This window comes from Myxocyprinus asiaticus, chromosome 33 (assembly GCF_019703515.2).
Source record: "Myxocyprinus asiaticus isolate MX2 ecotype Aquarium Trade chromosome 33, UBuf_Myxa_2, whole genome shotgun sequence".
Taxonomy (NCBI): Eukaryota; Metazoa; Chordata; class Actinopteri; order Cypriniformes; family Catostomidae; genus Myxocyprinus; species Myxocyprinus asiaticus.
In genome coordinates, this window is record NC_059376.1 from 8,845,542 (window position 1) to 8,869,599 (window position 24,058).

The 24,058-nt window shown below is 41.6% G+C and overlaps 1 protein-coding gene across 1 annotated transcript in view; it reads left to right on the plus strand.

Annotated features, from left to right (window-relative positions):
- The window catches only part of LOC127424219 (FERM domain-containing protein 3-like), a 142,305-nt gene that overhangs the window by 93,462 nt on the left and 24,785 nt on the right, over window positions 1–24,058 (plus strand). The window contains exons 11-13 of the mRNA XM_051669206.1: window positions 1,560–1,634; window positions 1,865–1,933; window positions 10,938–11,062. Coding sequence (XP_051525166.1) covers window positions 1,560–1,634; window positions 1,865–1,933; window positions 10,938–11,062 — 269 coding nt within the window. The remainder of the gene's footprint in view (window positions 1–1,559; window positions 1,635–1,864; window positions 1,934–10,937; window positions 11,063–24,058) is intronic.

Consider the following 24,058-nt stretch of genomic DNA (forward strand, 5'->3'; position numbering starts at 1 on the left):
TACCTTGTTATGCAGGTCTTTTGACAGTTCTTTTCCGCTCCCCATGGTTCAGTATCTAGCCTGCTCAGTGCATCCACGTGATAGCTAACAAACTCATTGACTATTTATACACAGACACTAATTGCAATTTAAAAAGCCGCAATTTGGGTGATTTCTGTTATCATTATGATTTAAAAAGGAGCCAAACAACTATGTGATAATAAATGGCTTCATATGATCACTATCCAAAATTTCACAATTTCTGCCAGGGTATGCAAACTTTTAGCACAACTGTATGATACTTACTGTATCCATTTAGAAAACTGATTAATTTCTGGTAGTATCACTCAGTTTCTGTGTGCTTTGTTACAAAATGACATGTAATCATTAAATAATATAAAAGATATGAATAACCCATGACAATTTCGCTTTCAGTACATGTTTTGCCAACCCTCTTACATTCAAAATGTTTAAGTCTTGAACATTAAACGGCTGAAGATCAGTGCAAAATACCTTAGTTCGCAAATAAATAAATAGTAAATACTAAATAAAATATAATGAAATCTGTTTATATAAAGCAATATATAATTTCATTATAATTAAATATCATTTTAAATGTTTACTTGTGCATTCCACACTAAACAGAGTTAAATCTATCAGAAATGTCACTAAGATTAGTATCCTGTTAATTCTATCAGTAGTAAGTCATGAGTATATACAAAGCACACTGTGACACTGTATCCTAAGAATGACCTCTTCTCTTTGCCTCTATCTCTCTTGCTCTGTCTCTGGTTACTGTGTGTGAGTGGGTTCACATTTCTGATGAAAGCCCTTTAATTAAGAGCTGAAATGCCAGCCAGACAGCAGATCTGCCCATGTCAAACAAGAACATTGCCAATTATTCCTCTCTTCATATTAACATTACACACACAAGCCCAGCAATGACAAACTTGTCTCATGGGTAGGCCCACACAGAATCTGCACCCTTTTTTCACATTTTCAGTTTTTTGGGAAAATCTGTGGAGTTCTGTTGTTAAAATGTTGAAATACTTTCTCCTATCCCAGCTTATTATGTAGAGAAAACCATAAGTTAGCCACTTGTAGGCTGATTTCCCTGAAAAGTGTTAACACTGTGGCTCTGTGGTGCTTTCAAAACATTGCTCTGTTGGTTTGAGCATCTTATACCAGCCCGACACAACTTTGACTCAACCAGTGGTGTGAGTTTGACCAATAAAACAGAGAATGACACTAGACACTAGCAGAATGACACTAGTGGCACAAAAAAGAAATGATAAATAAATAAATAATGTTAAATATTATGTGTTAGAATTCTGTGGATCTCTCTGTGGAATTCTGTAGGAACAGATTCCATGTGGGTATATTAATGGGACAGTAAATATTAGATAAGCTTGATAATTAAGTGATTAATTATTCTTATGTTCAATCTTGTATTCTGATCATAACATAAACGCGCGCACACACACACACACACACACACACACACACAAACACACATTTCTGGTCTTTTAGACATTTTTGTATAGTGTGTAAGTAATTTTCTCTGATTTTTGTGATTTAAGATGCACAAAATCAAGTCAGATAAAAACCGTGTCCAGCAGCAGTATATTTTTCAAGGGAAGCAGATTTCGCTACAGGTAAGATCATTTGGTTAAATGTATTCTGTAACCCCGTTAACCTTACATCATACATGGCAAAAATTATTTTCATGTTCCATGCTTCTTCATTTAGCATGCTTAATTTTGCAGATGAAAAAGGTAAAACACACTGCTGTGTGTTTTATCTTTTTCGGCTGCAAAATGAATAATCATAATTTTTAAAAAATCACAGTGAAAAAATCTACTTTGTGATTGTGGTTTGATTCCAGTGGACGGGTGGCTAAAGAAGTTATTGAAGCCAGTTCAAAGATTCAGAGAGAACCACCAGTTGTATACAGGTCAGTTTTGATGAATAATACTGATACTTTTCTCACTGTTAATCCAGATTACAATTTATTCAGCCAGACTGTAAAAGTGGGTCACATTCACTAATATATGTGTGCAAGCTGTGTATTTACTTGTGTAGAAATTTCAACGGGCGCATATTCACAGGTGCGTACACACATAAATTTTTTCTTAACTTTGATCTGGAGTATTCTAAATGAAAGAGTGCATCCTAGCAGTTAGTTATTTGCACAAAACACACCCAAACAATCTCCATACAAGAGCTTTCCTCACAACCTAAATACATATCCTAAAGGATGCACTCTCACCTAACAACACACAGCAAGATCTTCGAGTAAAGCTAAGTGTCATTCTCCAAACCAGTTGTAATATATTAAAGGGGTCATGAAATGGAGAATACAATTTTCCTGGATATTAAGACATATAGAGTAAAAGGTAACTGTACTATAAAAACATACTGTAAATTTCAGACCACAAAACTTCCTCCCCATTCTAAAAAGAGCATTTATAGTTACCTCCCTACTGAAACATCTTGTTTTGAAATATGTGTGTTCATGACGTCACGAGACATTGCTATTTTGCATTTACACGCCCCACAGCATGCAAATTCACACCCTTGACCCCACCCACTGGTGCACAGTAAACAGAGAGAGACAGAGCAGGACAGACAGGCCTAGTGTGGCTTACTATTCCTGAACACCAAATGGGACCCATCTGGACTATTTGGAATTATTTTTGCATATTTATATAAACATGCACTAGACTGACGTCTTTGATAGTTGTCATGCATTTCGTACTGCTTTTAAAAGATGCTGTGTCAAGTTACAACTCTGAAAAGGAGTCGCTATTCTGTTTCATTCAGCTGCTCTACCTCTTGCTGTTATTGCGCCCATCTGTGCTATTTTTTATTGTTAGTGTATGGATTTCTTTTGACTGTTTTGATGCGTTTCCGGCAATGTTTGCATTAATGTAGGATGATGATAATGCACGTGTGCGTATTCCAGCGTGGATTGTATGTTTTTTTGGCTCATATCAGAGTGGATTGCTTGTGGAATATACGATTATGACATGATGTCATATACAATTCAAGCTTTGCAAAGGAATTGTTATTGAAGGAGGGGCCAGTTAAAAACACTATTGGACCCGATCATAAATCCTCAAGTAAACAGTTTCATTCATGAATATTTTAAATGTTATGACTGTTTGATAGTTTATGTTGCTGCTTTGCTTAAGTATTCAGATGCAATGTGTTGGATGTGCAGTATGTGTAAACCCAGAAAATGTGTTTTATAGTGTTGGCGAGCTTGTTCATTCTCTTCAGATTGAGTTTCAAATATATATGGATGAGTAATCGAGGGGCTGCATGATGTTAGCCAATCATAACAGTGGGCATTTACGTTTAAGTTTAAAGGAGATGCTAAGACCAAAACAGAGTGTTTCAGACAGAGGGCCAAAGACAGGGTGGAAAATTATCATACATTACTAAATTATGGCTGTTTTGGTGCAAAAAAACCTTTACTAACACTATAAGTGGACCTCAGGGAAGATAATAAAATTATATATATATATATATATATATATATATATATATATATATATATATATATAAAGAGTATTTCATGACCCCTTTAAACCTCTTATATCCACAGTTTTCCTGACTATCCACTAGGTGGTGCCATGATTATTCTAATTGCCGCTGAACTGTTTTCTAGTTCTGGTCTCTATAAAAAAAACTACCAATACGAGCGTTACATATGAAGAAAACAGCCATTTTAAATGTGTAAGTTGGAGTGAAATTAGTTCAGGCTTAACTTGAGCAGTTGTTTGCTGTCATAACAACTCGAAGTAATTAATGATATTAATGTAATTAACCTCGGTTGATTCACATAATCCACCCTTTTCTTAAACTTTGTGATCTTTGCAGACTAGATCTGCTTACGCTGCTGTTGCAGAGGAAGTACAAAAACTTGCTTCTGCTAGAACATACACCGCCATACAGTAGGGCTGCAAAGTTAATCGTATTTTAATTGTGATCATGATTTCTGCCTCTCACTGTTTATTAAGCATAAATGTTTGTGATATTAGTGAGCTAGCAAACAGAAATTACCAGCCAGGTAAAGATGAGAATTGTTATTAATTTTCATTATAGACTGGGTGTACAGATGACAGACCAAATCACAAGCTCTTTCAAAGTCCATTTTCACCTCACCTGACCAGTCATGCTCTCTTCAGAATTCACCACTGAATAATCACTGTTTCACTTTGGAGCACACGCTGAAGTACAGAACCATAGATGTTTATAAGCATTGTATGTGCACCGCACTGATCTGTAATATCACACATACTCGGAAAACACATGAGAATAATGATAGTGTCATAGTGTTCTCAAAGTGGTTCTGTGCTCGATGCACATTAAATTAATTCCATCTCATGCTTTGATAATGTATGTAATATACAGAACAGCTGTGCTTGGATTTCTGTTCGGTTTATGTGCATCGCTAACGTGCACTGACAGCGCTATGTACAGTAGTTGCACATTTGCGTAATTCCAAATGTGTTTGGCCATTACAAGTTTGTCAACAAATCTAAAGTAACCCTATGGCACCAGGATTGTGTGGAGGAGGAGATAAGAGCATTTCACCATGTATGGAAGGAGCACAAAGCTGCTGTCACTGTCACCTCTGCTGGTAACACACAGAAAAAACACACTGTCTTTCTTCAAAATAAAGGCTTGAGACTGAGTAGCAATTCTGCATGCTCAATTATATTTATATTGTAAATATATTACTGTTATATATTACTGTAGGGTATGGGAATATAATAATATTGATAATAATCATTAATAATAATAATTTGAAGAATGGATCTTAAAAGAGGATGCAAGAGTAAACACCCTACAGAGTAACTGTTTCTATTAGCAGTAAAGAATAGGCAAAACATGACTTAATTTTGATCAAAAGGAATCATTTACTAGTTTGTAGTTATGACAACTTATTCAACACGAGAGCTACTGTTTAATGACATTTTAGTTTTTTTGTTCTTTGAGAATTTATATCTAAGCAGTAGCAACTGTATAATATTTTTGTTGTTGTTCAAATTACGCAGCCCTGTAATTTAAAAAACTTTTGCGTAACCTCCGTTCCCTGATGGAGGGAATGAGATATTGTGTCGATGTAGTGACACTAGGGGTCACTCTTGGGAGCCCGAGACACCTCTGGTCTTTGATAAAAGGCCAATGAAATTTAGCGAGTGGTATTTGCATGCCACTCCCCCGGACATACGGGTATAAAAGGAGCTGGTATGCAACCACTCATTCAGGTTTTATGCTGAGGAGCCGAGAAAAGGTCTGGCCATTTCAGCGGGTAGTTCAGCGTTGTGGCAGGTGGGACACAACGTCTCGTTCCCTCCATCAGGGAACGGAGGTTACGCAAGTAATCATGATGTTCCCTATCTGTCACTCACTTGACGTTGTGTCGATGTAGTGACACTAGGGGTCCCTATATGAAACCCCACAATTGGCTGAACTGTGTTACGTGAACTGGCGGTGTGTGGTGGGCAGACCACTGCCGCTATACCCCTGGTAGAATGGGCTTGTAGCCCTACCGGGGGCAGCGCGTCCTGGGCATGATATGCCATAGCTATGGCGTCAATGAGCCAGTGGGCGATTCGCTGACAGAGAACACTTGCAGGTCTCCTACCCTCTTGATGGAAGTGAGCGCAGTCAGGAGGGCAGTCTTCAAAGAGAGTGCCTTAAACTCAGCTGACTGCAAAGGCTCAAAGGGGGCTCTCTGTAGACCCTGAAGAACTACAGAGAGGCCCTATGAGGGAACGAGGCATGGTCTGGAGGGATTCAGCCTCCTGGCGCCTCTCAGGAACCTGATGATCAGGTCGTGCTTCCCTAAGGACTTACCGTCCACTGTGTCATGGTGTGCTGCTATAGCAGCAACGTACACCTTCAAGGTGGAAGGGGACAGCTGTTCTTCCCACCTCTCCTGCAAGAAGGAAAGCACCGATCTGACTGTGCACCTGTGGGGGTCTTCCCGTTGGGAAGAACACCACTTAGCGAACAGACGCCACTTAAAAGGCATACAGGCGCCTCGTAGAGGGGGCCCTAGCCTGAGTGATCGTGTCTACCACTGCAGGGGCCAGATGTGGAGATTCCAGAGGTCTGGTCGTGGGTGCCAGTTGCTACCCTGTCCCTGTGAAAGAAGGTCCTTCCTCAGGGGAATTCGCCGGGGGGGGGGGGCTGTCACGAGGAGCGTGAGGTCTGAGAACCACGTCTGGGTGGGCCAGTAGGGTGCTACCAGGACGAACTGCTCCTCGTCCTCCCTGACCTTGCACAGAGTCTGTGCAAGTAGGCTCACTGGGGGAAACGCATATTTGCATAGGTCAGGAGGCCAGCTGTGTGCCAGCGCGTGTATGCCGAGGGGTGCCTCGTTCAGGGCATACCAGAGCGGGCAGTGGGAGGATTCTTGGGAGATGAACAGGTCTACCTGTGCCTGTCCGAATCGACTCCAAATCGGCTGGACCACATGAGGGTGGAGTCTCCACTCTCCCCTGAGGGTAACCTGTCATGACAGCGCGTCCGCTGTAGTGTTGAGGTCGCCCGGGATTTGAGTGGCTCACAGCAACTTGAAGTGCTGCTGACTCCAGAGGAGAAGACGGCGGGCGAGTTGTGACATACAACGAGAGCGCAGACCACCTTGGCGGTTGACATATGCTACCGTTGCCGTGTTGTCTGTCCGAACTAACACGTGCTTGCCCTGGATCAACGGCCGGAACCTCCGCAGGGTGAGCAGAATTGCCAAACGCTTGAGGCAGTTGATGTGCCAATACAGTCGCGGGCCCATCCATAAGCCAGCGGTTGCGTGCCTGTTGCAAACAGTGCCCCAGCCAGTTTTGGAGGCGTCTGTCGTGACCACGATGCGCCTGGAGACCTGCTCTAGGGGAACACCTGCCCGTAGAAACAAGAGGTCGGTCCAAGGGCTGAAAAGACGGTGACAGACCGGCGTGATGACCACGCGATGTGTCCCGCAGTGTCATGCCCATCTCGGGACTCGAGTCTGAAGCCAGTGCTGAAGCGGTCTCATATGCATTAGCCCGAGCAGGGTGGCCACCGCTGAGGATGCCATATGCCCCAGGAGCCTCTGAAACAGTTTCAGTGGAACTGCTGTTTTCTGTTTGAACGCCTTCAAACAGGCCAGCACCGACTGTGTGCACTCCTTCATGAGGTGTGCTGTCAAAGAGACTGAGTCCAACTCCAAACCGAGAAAAGAGATGCTGTGAACCGAGAGGAGCTTGCTCTTTTCCCAGTTGACCCGAAGCCTTAATCAGCTGAGGTATGAGAGCACTGTGTGCACACAACATGTCCCGAGAGTGAGCTTGGATTAGCCAATCGTCGAGATAGTTGAGAAGGCGATTGCCCACTTCCCTTAACGGGGCAAGGGCTGCCTCTGCAACCTTCGTGAAGACGTGAGGGGACAAGGACAGGCTGAAAGGCAGGACCTTGTACTGATACGCCTGACCCTCAAATGCAAACCGCAGGAATGGTCTGTGTCGAGGTAGAATCGAGACATGGAAGTACGCATCCTTCAGGTCTACCGCCGCGAACCAATCTTGATGCTGGACGCTCGTCAGAATGCGTTTTTGCATCTTGAACGGGAGTCTGTGTAAAGCCCGGTTCAGTACTCGCAGGTTCAAGATTGGCCGCAACCCACCGCCTTTTTTTGGTACGCTGAAGTAGGGGCTGTAAAACCCCTTCTTCATCTCGGCCAGAGGGACAGGTTCTATCGCACCCTTTCGTAGGAGGGTGGCGATCTCCACGTGCAAGTTAGCAGTGTTTTTGTCCTTCACCAAGGTGAAGTGGATACCGCTGAACCTGGGCAGACGCCTGGCGAACTGAATCACGTAGCCGAGTCGGACGGTCCGGACCAGCCATCGTGACGGATTGGAAAGCGCAAGCCACGCATCCAAGCTCCGCGCAAGGGGGACCAAAGGGACAATCTCGTCGGACGTACCGGCGGGTGGGGCCTTGCGGTGGGGCGGAATTCGAGGTGCCACACCATGTTGTGGCCGTGCTGAGTTCAGGGACATCGAAGTACTTACCTGGCTCCTTGTGACCACGGAGGACAGGGGAGGAAGAGGCCTGTCCTCATGACCCGTGGGGACTGTCACATCAGGGTGGATTTATGCCACAGCTGGGCGCTCAGGGGCGGAAGACCGCCCTGGAGCACCAAACCTGCCAAATAGAGTGGTGGATGGTGGTCGTGATGAAGGCCGTGCACACCGGATACGTGACCCAGGGAACAAGAAACTGCTCTTGCTGAACTCTTGGGTACTGCAGCCACTTGGGCATGCAGCGCAATTAAATGCAAAGGTAACAAAAAGAGTCTCCTCCCGGTCCTTGACGGATGGAGTGGTCTGCTTACCAGCTCCAGAGCAGTGGGTTTCGTCGTCCCTGGGTTACCTGTCTCAGGGGCGCTTTGAAGCCTTTCACAGGTTCTTGGCGGCTGCGAGACGTGTGGCGTCTGCTTCCTGCGGTGGGCTCCATGCTGGGGCCAGGCCGAAGGGGCAGGCTGCGGCGGAGCCGGTGCAGTCACCACAGGGGGACGCCCTTGGTGACTAGCAGACGGGGTGCGGGATTTTGAGCCGTGCCAGGGCAGGATATGCCGGATAGCCTCCGTCTGCTGCTCCACCGTCGAGAACTGCTGGGCAAAGTCCTTGACGGTGTCACCGAATAGGCCAGCCTGGGAGATGGGGGCAGCAAGGAACCGTGTCCTGTCGGACTCACCCACCTCGACCAGGTTGAGCCAAAGGTGGCGCTCCTGGAACACTAATGTGGACATCGTCCGCCCGAGAGACTGTGCCGTGACCTTCGTCGCTCGGAGAGCAAGGTCGGTCACCGAGCACAGTTCCTTCATAAATCCCGGGGCGGAACTACCCTCGTGCAGTTCCTTTAGCACCTTGGCGGACTTGCAGGAGAGCCATGGTGTGCAGGGCAGAGGCAGCTTGTCCAGCGGCACCGTAGTCCTTGGCCGTCAGAGGCGACATAAACCTACAGGCCTTGGATGGGGGCTTTGGGCATCCATGCCAGGTGGCGGCGCTCTGCGGGCATAGGTGCACCGCGAGCGCCTTTATCCACCGGGGGATTGCCAAATAGCCTTTGGCCGCCCCACCATCGAGGGTAGTGAGGGTGGGGAAGCTGAAAAGATCGGTACCGGGCAGTAAAAAGTGCCTCCCATGACCTTGTCAGCCCTTCATGCACTTCCGGGAAGAAAGGAACGGGGGCGGGGCATGGCTTTGAGCGGCGTTCAGGGAAGAGCGGAGGGGTCCACTCTAGCCCGATGCTCGCGGCTGCCCGGGAAAGCATGTCATCATTTCCATGTCAGCCTGTGACCGGGCGACCGCACCTGAAGGGAGGAGCCCAGCTCAGGCTTCCGCGTCTGACTGGACGAGCCCGCTCTCCGATTCTGCGCTCGAGAGCTCATCACTTTCGTGGGCTCCGAATAAGAGGTCGAACTCACCGTGAGATCACCCGGAAGCCCGATCGGGGCAGACGAGCATGCTGGGGAATGGGAGGTCCGCGGGGGGATACCCGGCAGAGGCGGTCCCATTGGGGTCCCCAAATCGCCCCCAGTGCTAGCCGCGCTGGCCTCATACCCGTGGGTAAAATGACCGAGGCGGGGAGCCTCTGGGGTGGCTTGCTTTCTTACGAAGGCAAGCTGCGACCGCATCGTTGCCATGGACATGTTCTCGCAATGAGTACATGACCCATCCACGAACGCTGTCTCCGCGTGAGCAGTGCCCAGACATGAAAGACAGTGATCATGACTGTCAGAAGGAGAGAGATAACGAGCGCAACCAGGAATAACACACAAAGGAAAGGCATCTTTAAAAAGACGCATCTTTTAGAAGACGTTCCGTGTGTGTCGCTCTTTTAGAGAAATATACTTTTTTAGAGAAGTATACTCTTATTTCTGCTCAAGCGCCCAGGGGCATTCTCTGCAGTGCACCAGTGCAGAGGAGGGAGAAGCTGCTGAAATGTGCCATCAGATCCAGCAGAGGTGAATGAACAGTCGTGGGAATTCAACTCAGTGAGCATGACCGTTCGGCTCCGAAGAGAAAATCTGAATGAGTGGTTGCATATCAGCTCCTTTTATACGTCTGGGGGAGTGGCATGCAAATACCACTCGCCAATTTTTATTGGCCTTTTATCAAAGACCAGAGGTGTCTCGGGCTCCCAAGAGTGACCCCTAGTGTCACTACATCGACACAAGGTCGAGTGAGTGACAGATAGGGAATCATAATTAATAATCATGATGAAAATTTTGAGCAGAATAATTGTGATGTTTATTATTATTGTGCAGCCCTACACAAACATGTTGTGTCGAGCATGTTGGACATGCTGCTGCTACACAATTAGGCATACATACAATCCCCCTGAAGCAGGTCTAGACCAGTGTTGCTAGGGAGGAGGAGGGTTTCAGAGAGAAAACTCATAGCACGCTGTAATGAAACCGGCTTATCTACAAACAACTACGGCAGTTTAAATGTTGGACAAAGTGGAAGTACGCAAGTTGATTGGCTAACGGATTACATGTAAACGGACCTATCAGCTGCACTAGGCAAGATGATTGGTTTAACAGATTACATGTTCAGAGTACATATCAGATTGTGCCATGTACAATTTAATGACTAACCTTGATTATATATACTGTTTATATATAAACATTTCAACTTCATATTTAGGAGACTGTCATTTTAGTATACATGGATTCAGCTGGTTCTAAATTATTGATGAATAATGATTTCTGCATGAAAACATTTGCACATGGGACAAATAAGTGTGTACACATGTTTAGTGAATGAGGCCCAATGTGTTTGTTCATTGGTTTGAAGGTTACCCTTGTCTGACTCTTCATATGTTTTAAAGGGGCCATAATCGACTCCTTTGTAGCATTTTATTTCTTTTTTGTTTTTCTGCTGTGCTTGTTTCAGGTGTCAGTTTGGTCAAAGCAGAAGCTTTACTTCTCTCAGTCATAAACAGCTCATAATGAACATGGAGCCTCTCTTACCAGCACTCAGTTCCAGCCGGGAACACAGAGACTCCTCTGCAGACAACGGTAACATGCACAACACATGCTGTTTTATGATCATGCCTCCATATACACCTAAAAACAACCAGACACACACATATGAGCTTGTTCCATACCCTTTTTGTGATTTTTAGTTTTGGAACCTGACTGTTGTGCTCAATTGATTTCAATAGAGTTTGACATAGCATTTTTCTAAGCTAACAACACAATAACTGTATCCCAAAAGATGCACTATACACTATATACTTACAAAATAAACTATGCACTCAGCCATGTAGTGTATTCATTTTCAAAAATGTATTGTCCCAAATGGAACACTTAAGGTTTTTTATTACACGGAGGCATTCGCCGTTTAATAGCTGACGGAAGTGACGTTTTAAACACGTGTGATATGTTGCTGCTACTTTTAGCACAATAGTCAACCTTACTTGAACACTTGTATCTCAAACAACATATATATTCACACAGTGTGGGTTGATGGGAAAGCATTCAAGCTATATTTGCAAGGTGTATTCTTCACTGAAGTATCGCTAGTTGCCACACTCTCCATTTATTACAATTGTTTTGTCAGGCCAGCATCGTGGCCAGGTAGCTCCGCCCCTTCCACAAAGTATGGCAAGCCGTGAACGTTGAGTGTATGAAGTGTTCAACATTCCACACTCGGTTGAAAAAAACGCATCATCCGGTTTACTTGTACACTTCTTTTTGTTGCATTTTCAGTGTTAACATACTACTCACGCTACTTACACTACAAAATGTTTAATGATAGTGCAGGAGTGTGCGGTTTGGGACGCATATTTCAATAAGTATATAAAAAAAATAGCACACATAAAAATTGGGTAAAATCAAAGTCCCTTTTAAGGCGACTCAGTCCACTCTGCAGCCTGTTTGTGTCTAAAATTGACAGTATTGAAATTTAAGTATATTTATAGTCTATATAAATATATTTACACTACCGTTCAAAAGTTTGGGGTCACTTGCCTGAAATGTTTCTCATGATCTTAAAAATCTTTTGATCTGAAGGTGTATGCTTAAATGTTTGAAATTAATTTTGTAGACAAAAATTAATATGTTGGCACAATTATATTTATTTAATTACAAAAATAAAATTTTATTTAAAAAAAAAAAGTTTTTGAAATGGACGACTTGGACCGAATAATTAAGAAAAGCAGCCACTAAGTGCCAAGCATATAGATGGGAACTCCTTCAATACTGTTTAAAAAGCATCCCAGGGTGATACCTCAAGAAGTTGGTTGAGAAAATGCCATGAGTACATTTATGCTAAATCTAGGCAAAGCGTGGCCACTTTGAAGATGCTAAAATATAACAAAGTTTTGATTTATTTTTAATTTTTTTAGTCACAACATAATTCCCATATTTTCATTTCTATTATTCCATAGTTGTGATGACTTTACTATTATTCTAAAGTGTGAAAAAAATAAATAAATAAAAAAAAAAATAAAGAATGAGTAAGTGACCCTAAACTTTTGAACGGTAGTGTATATTTATAGTCTGAATTTCTTTCGACTCCATCTGCCATCTTGGATGGATTTTTTTCCATTGAGCGCAATTATCCACAAAGAATACAGATAATGCTGACTTAAAATTAGGCCTAAAAAAGGTATCTTAGAAGGAAACATAATGTGGCTGCCTACCTTTTGGAAAAATGTTTGAGTCAGGGGTGCACCTCAGATGCCTTAAAATGTAGTCTATGTTGGCAGCTCACTAGGTTTTGGAACAGATCTATGGCATTGACAGCTGTTAGGCCCCCCATTCTCGGGGGATGTGTTCAAATTGAGCTGGTGTCTGTGGAGATTCCAATCAGAGGGTTATAAATACTCCTGTGATTATCTCAGCGGACATCATGTTAGCAGTGATTAATAAGAGGCCTGCTTGGGCTTGTGCTGTGAGTGAGAGTAGAGGTGTACATTAAAGCAACGACGCTCGAAGTACACATGCTTATGAAGTTCAAAGCCACTGGTTAATTTAAGTCCTTCAATTTAATCATTTAGCTCATTTAACTCTAATCATTTTGGGTAGAGCGAAGGAGGGGTGTGATTAGAAAGTTTATCAAGCGCTGATTTTGTGGAGTGGTCTAGTCACGTGAGTCAGGGGTCCATGTGAGGAGTCTGCATCAATCTTAAGCCCCTTACAGATCGAGTTACCGGAGGACAGGGAAAGGTTTTAAGCACTGAGTATCACATAGGCCCATCTCAGGGCTTCCCTGTACGTCCTGTACAGACATAGGGCAAATTCCAGACAGGGGACACAACTCGTAGGGTCGTTCCAAACCAAAGCGAGCACAGAAATCATTTCACAATGGCCCCTTAATGAGGTCATTACAAAAATTGAGAGTTCTGGCAAACTTTCTGTAAATTTGCCGCAAATTTGCCACTCATTGCGGCATACTCTTCATTGTCTCCAAAGGTTTGCTGCAGGTTTACCACTACCGGTGAAGAACTGCAAACTTCTGGCAAACATTTTTGGCGAATCGCAAGCTCATTTGCATGTGAAAACAATGTGGGTCTTAAAACCTGCGGCAAGTTTGTCAGAACTTTAGGTTTAAGTGTGCACATAAAATGTTCACTTTGTGGAAATGTAAGCGTAAGCGTGGTTCTAGCAGGAAGATTTCGGGATTCATTCTATCAAGCATCCCATCCAATCACAATACAGCATCAGCTTTATAAGCCTGCCAGCTGCCTATCATTTTTCGCATATTTCCGTGTTTTCAGTCATGCGTATGTGAGTGAAACACACAACCATGTCACACGCTATGACTTGCTTTTCCAAGCAACAGTCACTTCATGTTGGATTATTACTCACTGTGATGTTCAAGCTCCTCAGCGCTGGTCTCCATCAGGAAAATATGCTAAGTTCCAATCTATTCTTCTTTTGGGGAAACAATCGTCAGTGTATTTAACTGGTGGTTGATGAGGTTCCAGGCTTTCTGCTTTCAATGTCTCAATGATCTATTCAACATAAGCCTTTGTAGGGCTTTACCGGTTGTTTAGATCAGTGTTACTATCAGAAATAATTAATAATTATTTCTGTAGTTATTAATCAATATTTAAATTCATTAATTGGATCTAACTCATTAAAACCTCATATGGGACTCCAGTAAATGTAGTGTGCTACGTTAAGGAGCAAGTTTGTTTATTAGCAATAATTAATAATTATCAAAGATAATTATTAATTATTAAAATCAATAGAACATTGATGAGAATCAATGTTAGCTTTTTTTAATCCTTTAAATCAACAATTATCAAAGATAGTCGTTAATTGTTAACATCGATGAAAATTAATTAAAATTAACACTAGCTTATTCATCATTCAAATTCAACAATCATCAAAGATAATTATCAATTATCAAAAATCAATAGAATATTAATAAGGATTGACACTGACGGGACACCACCCTGAAATCAGGGACTAATAACCGAATATTAAAACAGTCTCAATATTGGATTGTTTTCTTAGGAAAATCGGCATCCGAAGAATATCGATTTTCGGGAAAAAAAACAATGAATGAAGGTTTGAATCCGAGCACGACATGACACAGGTGTATGCAAAACAAACCAAAACACTTCTCTTTGTAATATAAACAAAGTTTATTTATGCAGTAATATCAATTAATAATTAATACAATGCAGTCAATAAACTTCCGACTTACAACTACAAACTAAACAGTGATATGATTAGATATGGAAATAAAAATAATCCTATAACACATAAGGTGTGTGTGTGACAGTGTGTGTTTGTGTGTCAGTGTGGTTAGTGAGAGAGAGAGAGAGAGAGAGAGAGAAAGATTATTAAGTGACAGCCCGAAAGCTGATTTTGCGATAGCTGGAGAGAAAGCAGCCGTGTTCATCACTCAGAGACGCGGTTTTACGAGCGGGGCTCGTAAAAGTCCTGCGTTATTTGACTCTAATGGATGAACTGAGTTTCTGTCTCACCCGCGATGGCGAAAATGCACAACAATCCAGTTTGGACCACAATACAGCAAAACAAATTTGTGATAATTAATACCCTGAGTATTAATAATGAGCGGACATGGCGGTCCGTAAACTGTACAAGCAAAAACCTTGAAACACAAGAATAACATGCTATAATATTCTATCTCTGCCCAGACATAACCTCTTACTTGAGTCGCATGAGGACACAGGTAGAATGTGTTTTCCTCCGTCCTTTAACTTTGACCCAGTTCCTTGAGGCTTGTGTGATGACGGGAGGCCGTTTCCTCGCGCTGTCGGTGGGCGGTACGGCTGTTGATTGTCGGCGGGCTGGCGGAGAACTCAGAAATGTCGACTTGATTGAAGATGGAAGAGAAATCTTTAATTTCTTCACTTCTGTAGGCCAACGGATGAAGATGCGAATTGCTCGGCGGTCTCCTTCGGATCCGTTAGAGTGTTTGGTTGAAAACAGAGTAATCTCAACTCGTCCAGCGAGATGGAGATTGTATGGCTACAGTTTCAAGTCGGACATTACTTCCTTATGCCACAAGGCTGCACCGGAGAGCAGCAAAAAGCTACATCCGTATTCGGTGAACTAAGTCGCTGGAAATGAAATCTTTAAGCATTTCAGAATTATTTGAACTCCTGATGATGTCATGTTTGAGGGACGTTCTGTTGTGTGCCTCATCCAATAGGAGTTGAGAGCTCGATCCTTTAGTGAGCAAGGCTTCCTGGATTTGTAGTCTGTTTTGGACTCCCTTTGTTTGATTTTGGCGTGATTTTTATCAGTAAAATTTACGACATGGAATGTGTGGGGGCTGAGTTAGGTTTTACGACTGTTAGGCCTGCCTTTGTCTTCTATCTGAATACATGAGGCCCAACACCTTACACTTCATCAGTATCGTTTTTCAAGTGGCAATATTTCATTTTACAGGGTACTCTGTTCTCACCGATCATGATGTGATTATTATGATTAGGTGAATGTGCGTTCCGCAGCGTGGTGGCCGCGCCCGCAAGTATCCGACCTTAGGTTCACAAATGTTGATCTGTTGACTCATTGCTTGCATGCCTAAGTGTAACCCTCATCTGGGAATCAAGATCCAATATTCATACACGTCATCAGGCATAGTACTCAGTGTACGGGGTCTGATTATATCCATTAAGTTAAGATCATGTTCTCGTGTTTGTTGGTTGCTCCTATCTCACTTTAAATCACAAAGCGTTTCCTTGACTTCATGTTTACATCCACATTCTCCTTAAAGGGGAAGGATCGTCTGTTGCTACGTGTCCTCTGACACCTAGCAGTAGGCACTGCTCATCACATTTCTGTATTTCATTAACAGCACAATACAGATTGTGCTCTAGTATAAGAAATTTGTCAAATCAAATCAAGGTACTAATTCCTATATCCAGCTATGTTACATATTTAATTTTATGAGAGTAATTCTGGCATCTTAACAGTACAGAGATTCATATTACTATGGTTACTGAAATGATTAATATTTTATTAGTGATTGGACCATGAAGCTTTCTAATCAGTGGGGCCTTTCTACACAGTGGGGCTTTATCTTAAACATCTGAAATTCCAAGCTTCATTACTCAAACTTTCTGCACACAGTTCATTTTGTGCATCTGTTGGTCAAAACATACAGTAAGCTCACCATTAATGCGCTCTTCATTTGTTCATCAAGATATGTGTTCACTATATGTGCTCGTGGATGGGGCAGTAACATTTAGTAGTAGGTAAGTAAGGTATTTTGCATGACTTTATTGGGGAAAAAACTGTGCTGGCAGCTCAAATGTGCCGGCAGTGCAGATGTGCAGTCCAGGCACTGCAACTTGTCTTTCTTGCCATGCGACTAAGCGTCCCAAGACACTGCAACTGCAGTGTGTTTTGCAGTGTGCTTCATCCATGCATCCTTAATCTCAAATTATCAAATTCAAGCATGTCCATCCTCCTGCAAGGATACTGTATAATCATATCCGTCCTCCTCACTAGGGCCATCCACAATCTCAAGCATGGTTTTCCTCTGTATAGGGACTGCACAAGCCTAGCTCGCCCTTATCGAAGGGCTCATGCGCAAACATTGTTTATCTTTCAGCAAAAGGTTTGCACAACACCGTCGCCTTATCCTAGGACCAAAATGCTATGTTATTCATCTTTTGGCAAAGATATTGCACAAACAATGTCCACCATCGTCAGAGGGCTCATAAACAAATGTTATTTATCTTTCGGCAAAGGGTATTGCACAACAACGTCTCACTTATTGTAGGGCCCTCACAATGCGTTGTTATCCTTTTGGCAAGGATACTTCACAAATAACATTCGCCCTTATCGAAGGGCTCAAATGCATACGTTGTTTATCTTTTGACAAAGGATATTGCACAACAACATCGCCCTTATGGTAGGGCCCTTACATTGTTGTTCACCCTTTGGCAAAGATAGTGCATAAACAACAGCCGTACTTGTCGGAGGGCTCATAATTAAACATTATTTATCTTTCGGCAAAAGGTACTGCACAACAACGTTGCCCTTATCGTAGGGCCCTCACATTACATTGTTATCCTTTGGCAAGTATATTGCATAAATATTGTTCATCCTTCTCATAGGGCTCAAACACATTTGTTGTTTATGTTTCGGCAAAGGGTATTGCACAACAACGTCGCCCGTATCATAGGGCCCATATGCTACAATGTTCATCCTCTGGCAAAGGGTTTTGAACAAAAAGTCGCCATTATTGTAGGGCTCAAAGATAGTGTTGTTTATCTTCTGGCAAAGATATTGCACAATTAACTTTCATACGCAAGCATGGTTATCCGCAAAATTATAAAAGTATCTATTTGTTTCTATTAATTCCAAAAATCTTGAGTCTTTCTGAGTTTCCCGTTTATGATCATGTGATCCAGTAGCATATCCCTAATAGCTGCCCCTGGCTGGATGAATTACCATATCATTCATGACCATTTTTCTTGATTATTTGTAAAGATATTTCTTAGTGTTCTGATGTAATTGTTTTCATTAAAACAAATCTTTTACATTTTCTGAAGGAAATGGGAGTGACGCTTGCCCATGCCGCCACAATGCTAGGATGTTATTGGCGATTGCCAGGACATTGATATGCGGTTGCTGTGGTGTTATAAGTGGTTGCTAGATGATTGCTTATTGGTCCAAAGAGCAAGTCAAAAGAGCCCACCCCCAATTTTGCAGCAAATTTGCAGCAAGTTTATCAGAACTTTAGGTGAAAGTGTGCACATACATGTGCCGTTTATGATCATGTGGTTCTGACACTTTGAAAAAAGCAGGGAAAACCCAGGGACTTGGGCTTTAGCAGCCATAGACACCAAACATCACTGTTTATGACACATTCTAAAAGGAATACTGCTGGTGACTTGTCTGTATGTCTTTTCATGATGCTGCTCAAAGGAAAATGCAACTACCAATATGCAAAATAACTAAATGCATTGTTCGTTATGATTTGTAAAGACATTTCTTATTGTTTAATGAAAGTGTTTTCATTTAAACTAATTTTTTTAATTTTCTGAAGAAAATGGGATTGGTACTTGCCCATGCCGCCACAATGCTAGGACGTTTTGGGCGATTGCCAGGCCATTGCTATGCGGTTGCTAAGGTGTTATAAGTGGTTGCTAGGTGATTGCTTACTGGTCCAAGGTGTTATAAGTGGTTGCTAGGTGAATGCTTACTGGTCCAAGTCAAAAGAGCCCACCCCCATGTCTCTATTATATTGTGATCCTTAGATGTACTGTATGAAAATCTATAGGATTGTTTTTAAATGTTATATAAGGAGAAAATTGTAAGAAAATTTGCTTAGAAAAGTAATAGCACACCTTTCCACAACAAACAGTGTGGAACAAGTCTCGCACTAAAATTTAATATGTTTTGAAAAACACATGAGTAATAGCAAGCAACACTAAAAATTAGAGATCAAATCAAGAAGACCTCCAAAGCTGCAACCATTGTAAATGTAACAAGCATTTACAACAGAAGTTTACAAAACTTTAATTCTGCAATACAGAATCATCAGGGATTGTGTTCCAAAGTCTTTAAAGACAAAAATTATTACTGTTTGCACCCTGGAGAACAGTGACTCATGCTTGAATATCTGGCTTCTCTTTGGTTCAATGGATCTGAAAGCAATAGCTGTTTGTGGCTTTTTTTGTGGTGGAAATTTTCTCAAGAAAGTGACATTATCATGACTTTTGATTGAAATGAATATTTGCTGACTCTAGATATGAGAATAGCTATTAAAATTACAGTCTTCATTAGAAGTTTCAATGGTTTTCAAATGAGTCTCGTCTGCTGCAATGACTTTGATTTGTTACACTGTTTAAGCGCAACCACTTTTAGGGTAAGACATGTTTAAAGGAATGTTGGGAGTTCAACAAAAGTTAAGCTCTATCAGCAGCCTTTATGACATGCTGTTAATTACCATAGACAATAATTAACAGCTCAAAATCCTAACAATAAAATATTTTTTTTTTGTTTGTTTGTTTGTTTGTTTTAAAACGCACTTTCTATCAGTTGTCAAAGTTAGCTGGTACTCACCAGTATATTGTACCAGCAATAATGCTCAATTTGTGTCACAGTACCGGCACCACCTGCTTGCATACCTGCACAGATTTATTCCCCCTTCGAGCACTGCTTACTTAATGGAAGTCTATGGGGCAAGCCATTGCACTGGGATAAACTTTAAAATACACTGTGTATCGAAGGTATAGCCACAAGACTTAATTCATAAGGTTCACATGAGATCAACCTTGTCTGTGTGAAGTTATATCCAATCTTTCAACTCTTGTCATGACCATGTAAAGCCGGTTAACCCAGTAACTCGCATTAAACATACCAGAAAGGGACTGTTTACTTGTAACATTGAAACTTGTAAACACTTTTTGTACACTAAAATGTGACTGATTGCTAGAAGCCTTAATATCTGGTCATGTAATATATAATAGAGAATATACTGTATAATATCAAATAATAGAGTCAGAGGTGGTTCAAGAGACATCTAAACAATGATGTGTATGTGTGTGATATTTAGGAGCTGTACTGTTCTCCAGAGTGTTTCTTTTCTCCATTATCAGCCCCAGTGATTAGTAAAGCCATGTGTGATGAGTGATGCTATATAAATAGCTCATTCTGCATTTGGGCTGATCCGGCCACTAATGCCCCGACTTTGTGAACACTGTCCACATGTCCACTATCCAGTGTAGAGAAGGGGTCAGCCAGACCCCATCCTATAGGTGTGTGCCATTTATTATTGAGAGTCCGGCCTGGACAGTTTGACATCATTGAAGCGGAGCAGAACCCAGCAGAAGGTCATTGTGCTGTGAGATTGAGGTGGGCTTGTCAGGGAGGTGGTGAGGGGGTCGGTTATGGAGGTTCTTATAGAGGAAGGGAAGTTTGTAAGGGACATACAAAATGCACTGGACTGTGAAAAAGTTGCTGAGGAAGTGCAACAAGGAGATGTAGAGGGGGTTCTGAATGCGGTTCTTGATGTCAGTTTAGAGGAACGAGTGGATGCCATGCGCTGTCAGGTGAAGATCACCACACGGCACAACCTGCAACTCCGCATGGCCAACTACACAGCACGAGACGTCTACGTACGGCTGCTCGGCCATGGGGAACGCATCTCAGGAACTGGTATGGATGCTACCAAAAACTAAAAATGATGTTTACCAAGTAACAGTGCAGATGCTAGAATGATCTATACAGGAACACAATACTGCTCTAGTTTTATATTGAATAGCAGCTTTGCTTCACTGTGCAATCTTAAAGGGAGAATTCACACAAAAATGAAAATTCTGTCATCATTTTCTCACCATAATGATGTTTAGAACCCATGTGATTTTCTTTCTTCATAAAAATTAGTGTTTGCTCTTTTTCATGCAATTACAATGAATGGGACTGAAGCTTCCAAACTTCAAGTATGACCAAAAGCACCATAAAAGTATCATAAAAGTAGTCTGTATGCGCTATATTCTAAGTCTTCTGAAGCCATTCGATAGCTTTGGGTGAGAAACAGACCAACATTTAAATTCATTTAGTTTCAAACCCAAATTAGGCAGAATGTTAGGCAAAATGTTTTCTTCAGTCACCATTCACTTTCACTGGGACAAAGACAAACTTGTCTTACAGAATCATGTCAGTATACCTGAATTTTTGCTAAATGCTTTTTACCTGGCTCGTTGTACATATCATGGCAGTTTTCTGGTGAAATGAACAATAGAGGTGCTACAGTAACAATGACTATTATTCACTTTGAAACAAATCACGAGTAAAAGGCAGATTATCAATTCATAAACCATAATTTTTCGCCCTGTTCCTCAAGCAATGCTATCGTATGACATCTAAACACTTTTACTAGCCACTTTTAATAACCGACTACATTTCCAAGCTTATTCGAACACGATGAAGTCAACTGATAGAGCGTTGCATAACAGAAAACCTCCTTTCTTAAATTAAGATCTGATCCGTTAAGTTCAAATTCATATTACAGATGAAAATCTTAAACTGATTTAGGATTATCTTATCTTACAAAATCATATCTTATCTCTTGTTAGGAAATCTGCTCCATTGAGTTCTATACTCAACTTTCATGTCTGTTACCAAGCAACCAACGATGCACAAAAGACTGCTGTGAATTAAACATTAGATCGATGAAAATGGAGAAACAAAATAGATGCGCTTTTAATAACAAGGCTGCAGAAATAAAAGTTTTGATAACTGCATTATCCTATTTTGTGGGAGTCTGTAATTATTTATTAGTGTTTTGTCATCAAAGCGCAGCACATCATCAGGGTTTTCCAAAAGTTTTTCCACCTTCAAACATCGCTGTTCTTTTTGCATCACTAATAAATGTAGGGCCATTCTCGGACAGTGCTATAGTTATGATACATAATATTGTAACGTGACTGTAACCATTGGCTTTTAAATAACTTTTTAGTTAGGACGTCAGTGGGGTTATCCTAAAATAGGACACTTCTTAAAGATTTTTGGCTAGTTAGGATAATATGTTTTTCCTATCTGTAGTTAAGATAATGCACTTAGGAAATGTTATCCTGTAATAGCTTTTGTCCTAAATGAGATCCTAACTGAAATTGCCATGGTAACCAAGCAGATAAGATAGGATTCTAAAGTTAGGTTCTTTCTGTAAAACCCTAAAGAGCAGTTGAGTCGACATGGGAACCGAAATTGTAGAAGCACCACAAAATCATGTGATTGCTTTAGCAACTTGGCTTTATATAACACTATCATTCAAGTTTAAGATTTAGGGTAGGGAGGTCAGTTTTGTTAATTAAAACTCGATAGAGCATTAACCTTAAAAACCTGATCTGTTTGGGAGAACTTTCAACTTGCTTTTAGCGCCACACAGTGGATATTTCACCTTGGAACAGCCACAATATGTGTAATAAACTACGTAATGTCATTTTGTAAAAATTTTGCCACAGTCACGTAATTTTCATGAGATCAGACTGGGAAAAAAAAGCAGTGTCAGCATTCTTTAAAATTTCTCTTGTGTTCCACGAAAGAAAGTCATAAAGGTTCAGAACAACATGGGGGTGAGTAAATAATGCCAGAATTTTAATTTTTGGGGGAACTATTATTGGAGATGTAAATCCCATTAAAGGTCATTGCAAATCTATAACATTAATGAATCCTATGGCTTACTATTAAAGTGACGAATGAATTAATGTAGTGTTGAGCATAGTTTTAGTTTCAAATAACAACATTCAAAGGCATTAACTTACATTTACATTTTTCATTAAGAGATAATCAGCGTTTCTCCAGTGCAATGCAATATGAGTTGGACTTGAAACTTTGGGTTGTAAAAGGATGCTTCGTTTTATCCTGTTATGCTTTTGTAACTTGAAGACTAGACAAATGCTGGTTAGATATCTGCTTTTTATGTAGTATTTATAAGTATAAGTTTTAAATCAGCAAAACCTACTTGCCTATACTGAATCTTAAACTTAAACCTCTTAAACTGGATAATCTCATAAAAGACAAATGTGGGATGGAAAGCGCAATTACTGAAGCAACCACGTCACTGTGGTGCTTCCATGACACTTCGGCACGCTTGTCGACAAGTGCGGAATGTGCAGTGGGCCTACAATCTGTGTACCTCAGCAGAAATCAAGATTCATCAGACCATGTTTTTCCAGTCTTTAACTGTCCAGTTTTGGTGAGCCTGTGCCCACTGCAGCCTCAGCTTTCTGTTCTTGGATGACCGAAGTGGAACCCGATGTGGTCTTTAGCTGTTGTAGCCCATCCAACTCAAGGTTCAACATGTTGTGCATTCTGAGATGCTATTCTGCTCACTACAGTTGTACAGAGAGTTTATCTGAGTTACCGTAGCCTTTCTGTTGGCTCGAACCAGTCTGACCATTCACCGTTGACCTTTCACATCAACAAGGCATTTCCATTCGCAGACCTGTCGCTCACTGGATGTTTTTTGTTTTTGGCACCATTCACTAGAGTAAACACTAGAGACTGTTGTGCATGAAAATCCCAGGAGATCAGCAGTAACAGATATACTCAAACCAGCCAGTCTGGCACCAACAATCATGCCACAGTCGAAATCACTGAGATCAAGTTTTTTCCCCATTCTGATGGTTGATGTGAACATTAACTGTGATTTTATGCATTGCACTGCTGCCACATGATTGGCTGATTATATAATTGCATAATCATGATTATATAATCGTGTACAGGTGTACCTAATAAAGAGGTCACCGAGTATATTATACTTCAAATCGTGCAGCTTGTTGAAGAGAGGTGTGCTATACTTTTTGCAGTCAGATTTACTGTTTTTGTCTGGCGGATGATAAAACAATCCAACAGACTTACATTAAAGAAGGGATTCAAGCCATATCTAAGGACCAGTATATTATTGAGACTTACAGTAGAATGGGTTCTTTTGACTTGGCTCAGTAAACAACCATCTAGATTATTCTAGAAACTGCATAGTGACTAACTTATTATCATGGTGGCAAGTTTTGCAAGGGCAAGCACCATGTTTTCCTCAAAATATTGAAAAACCAAGTTCTTTCTACT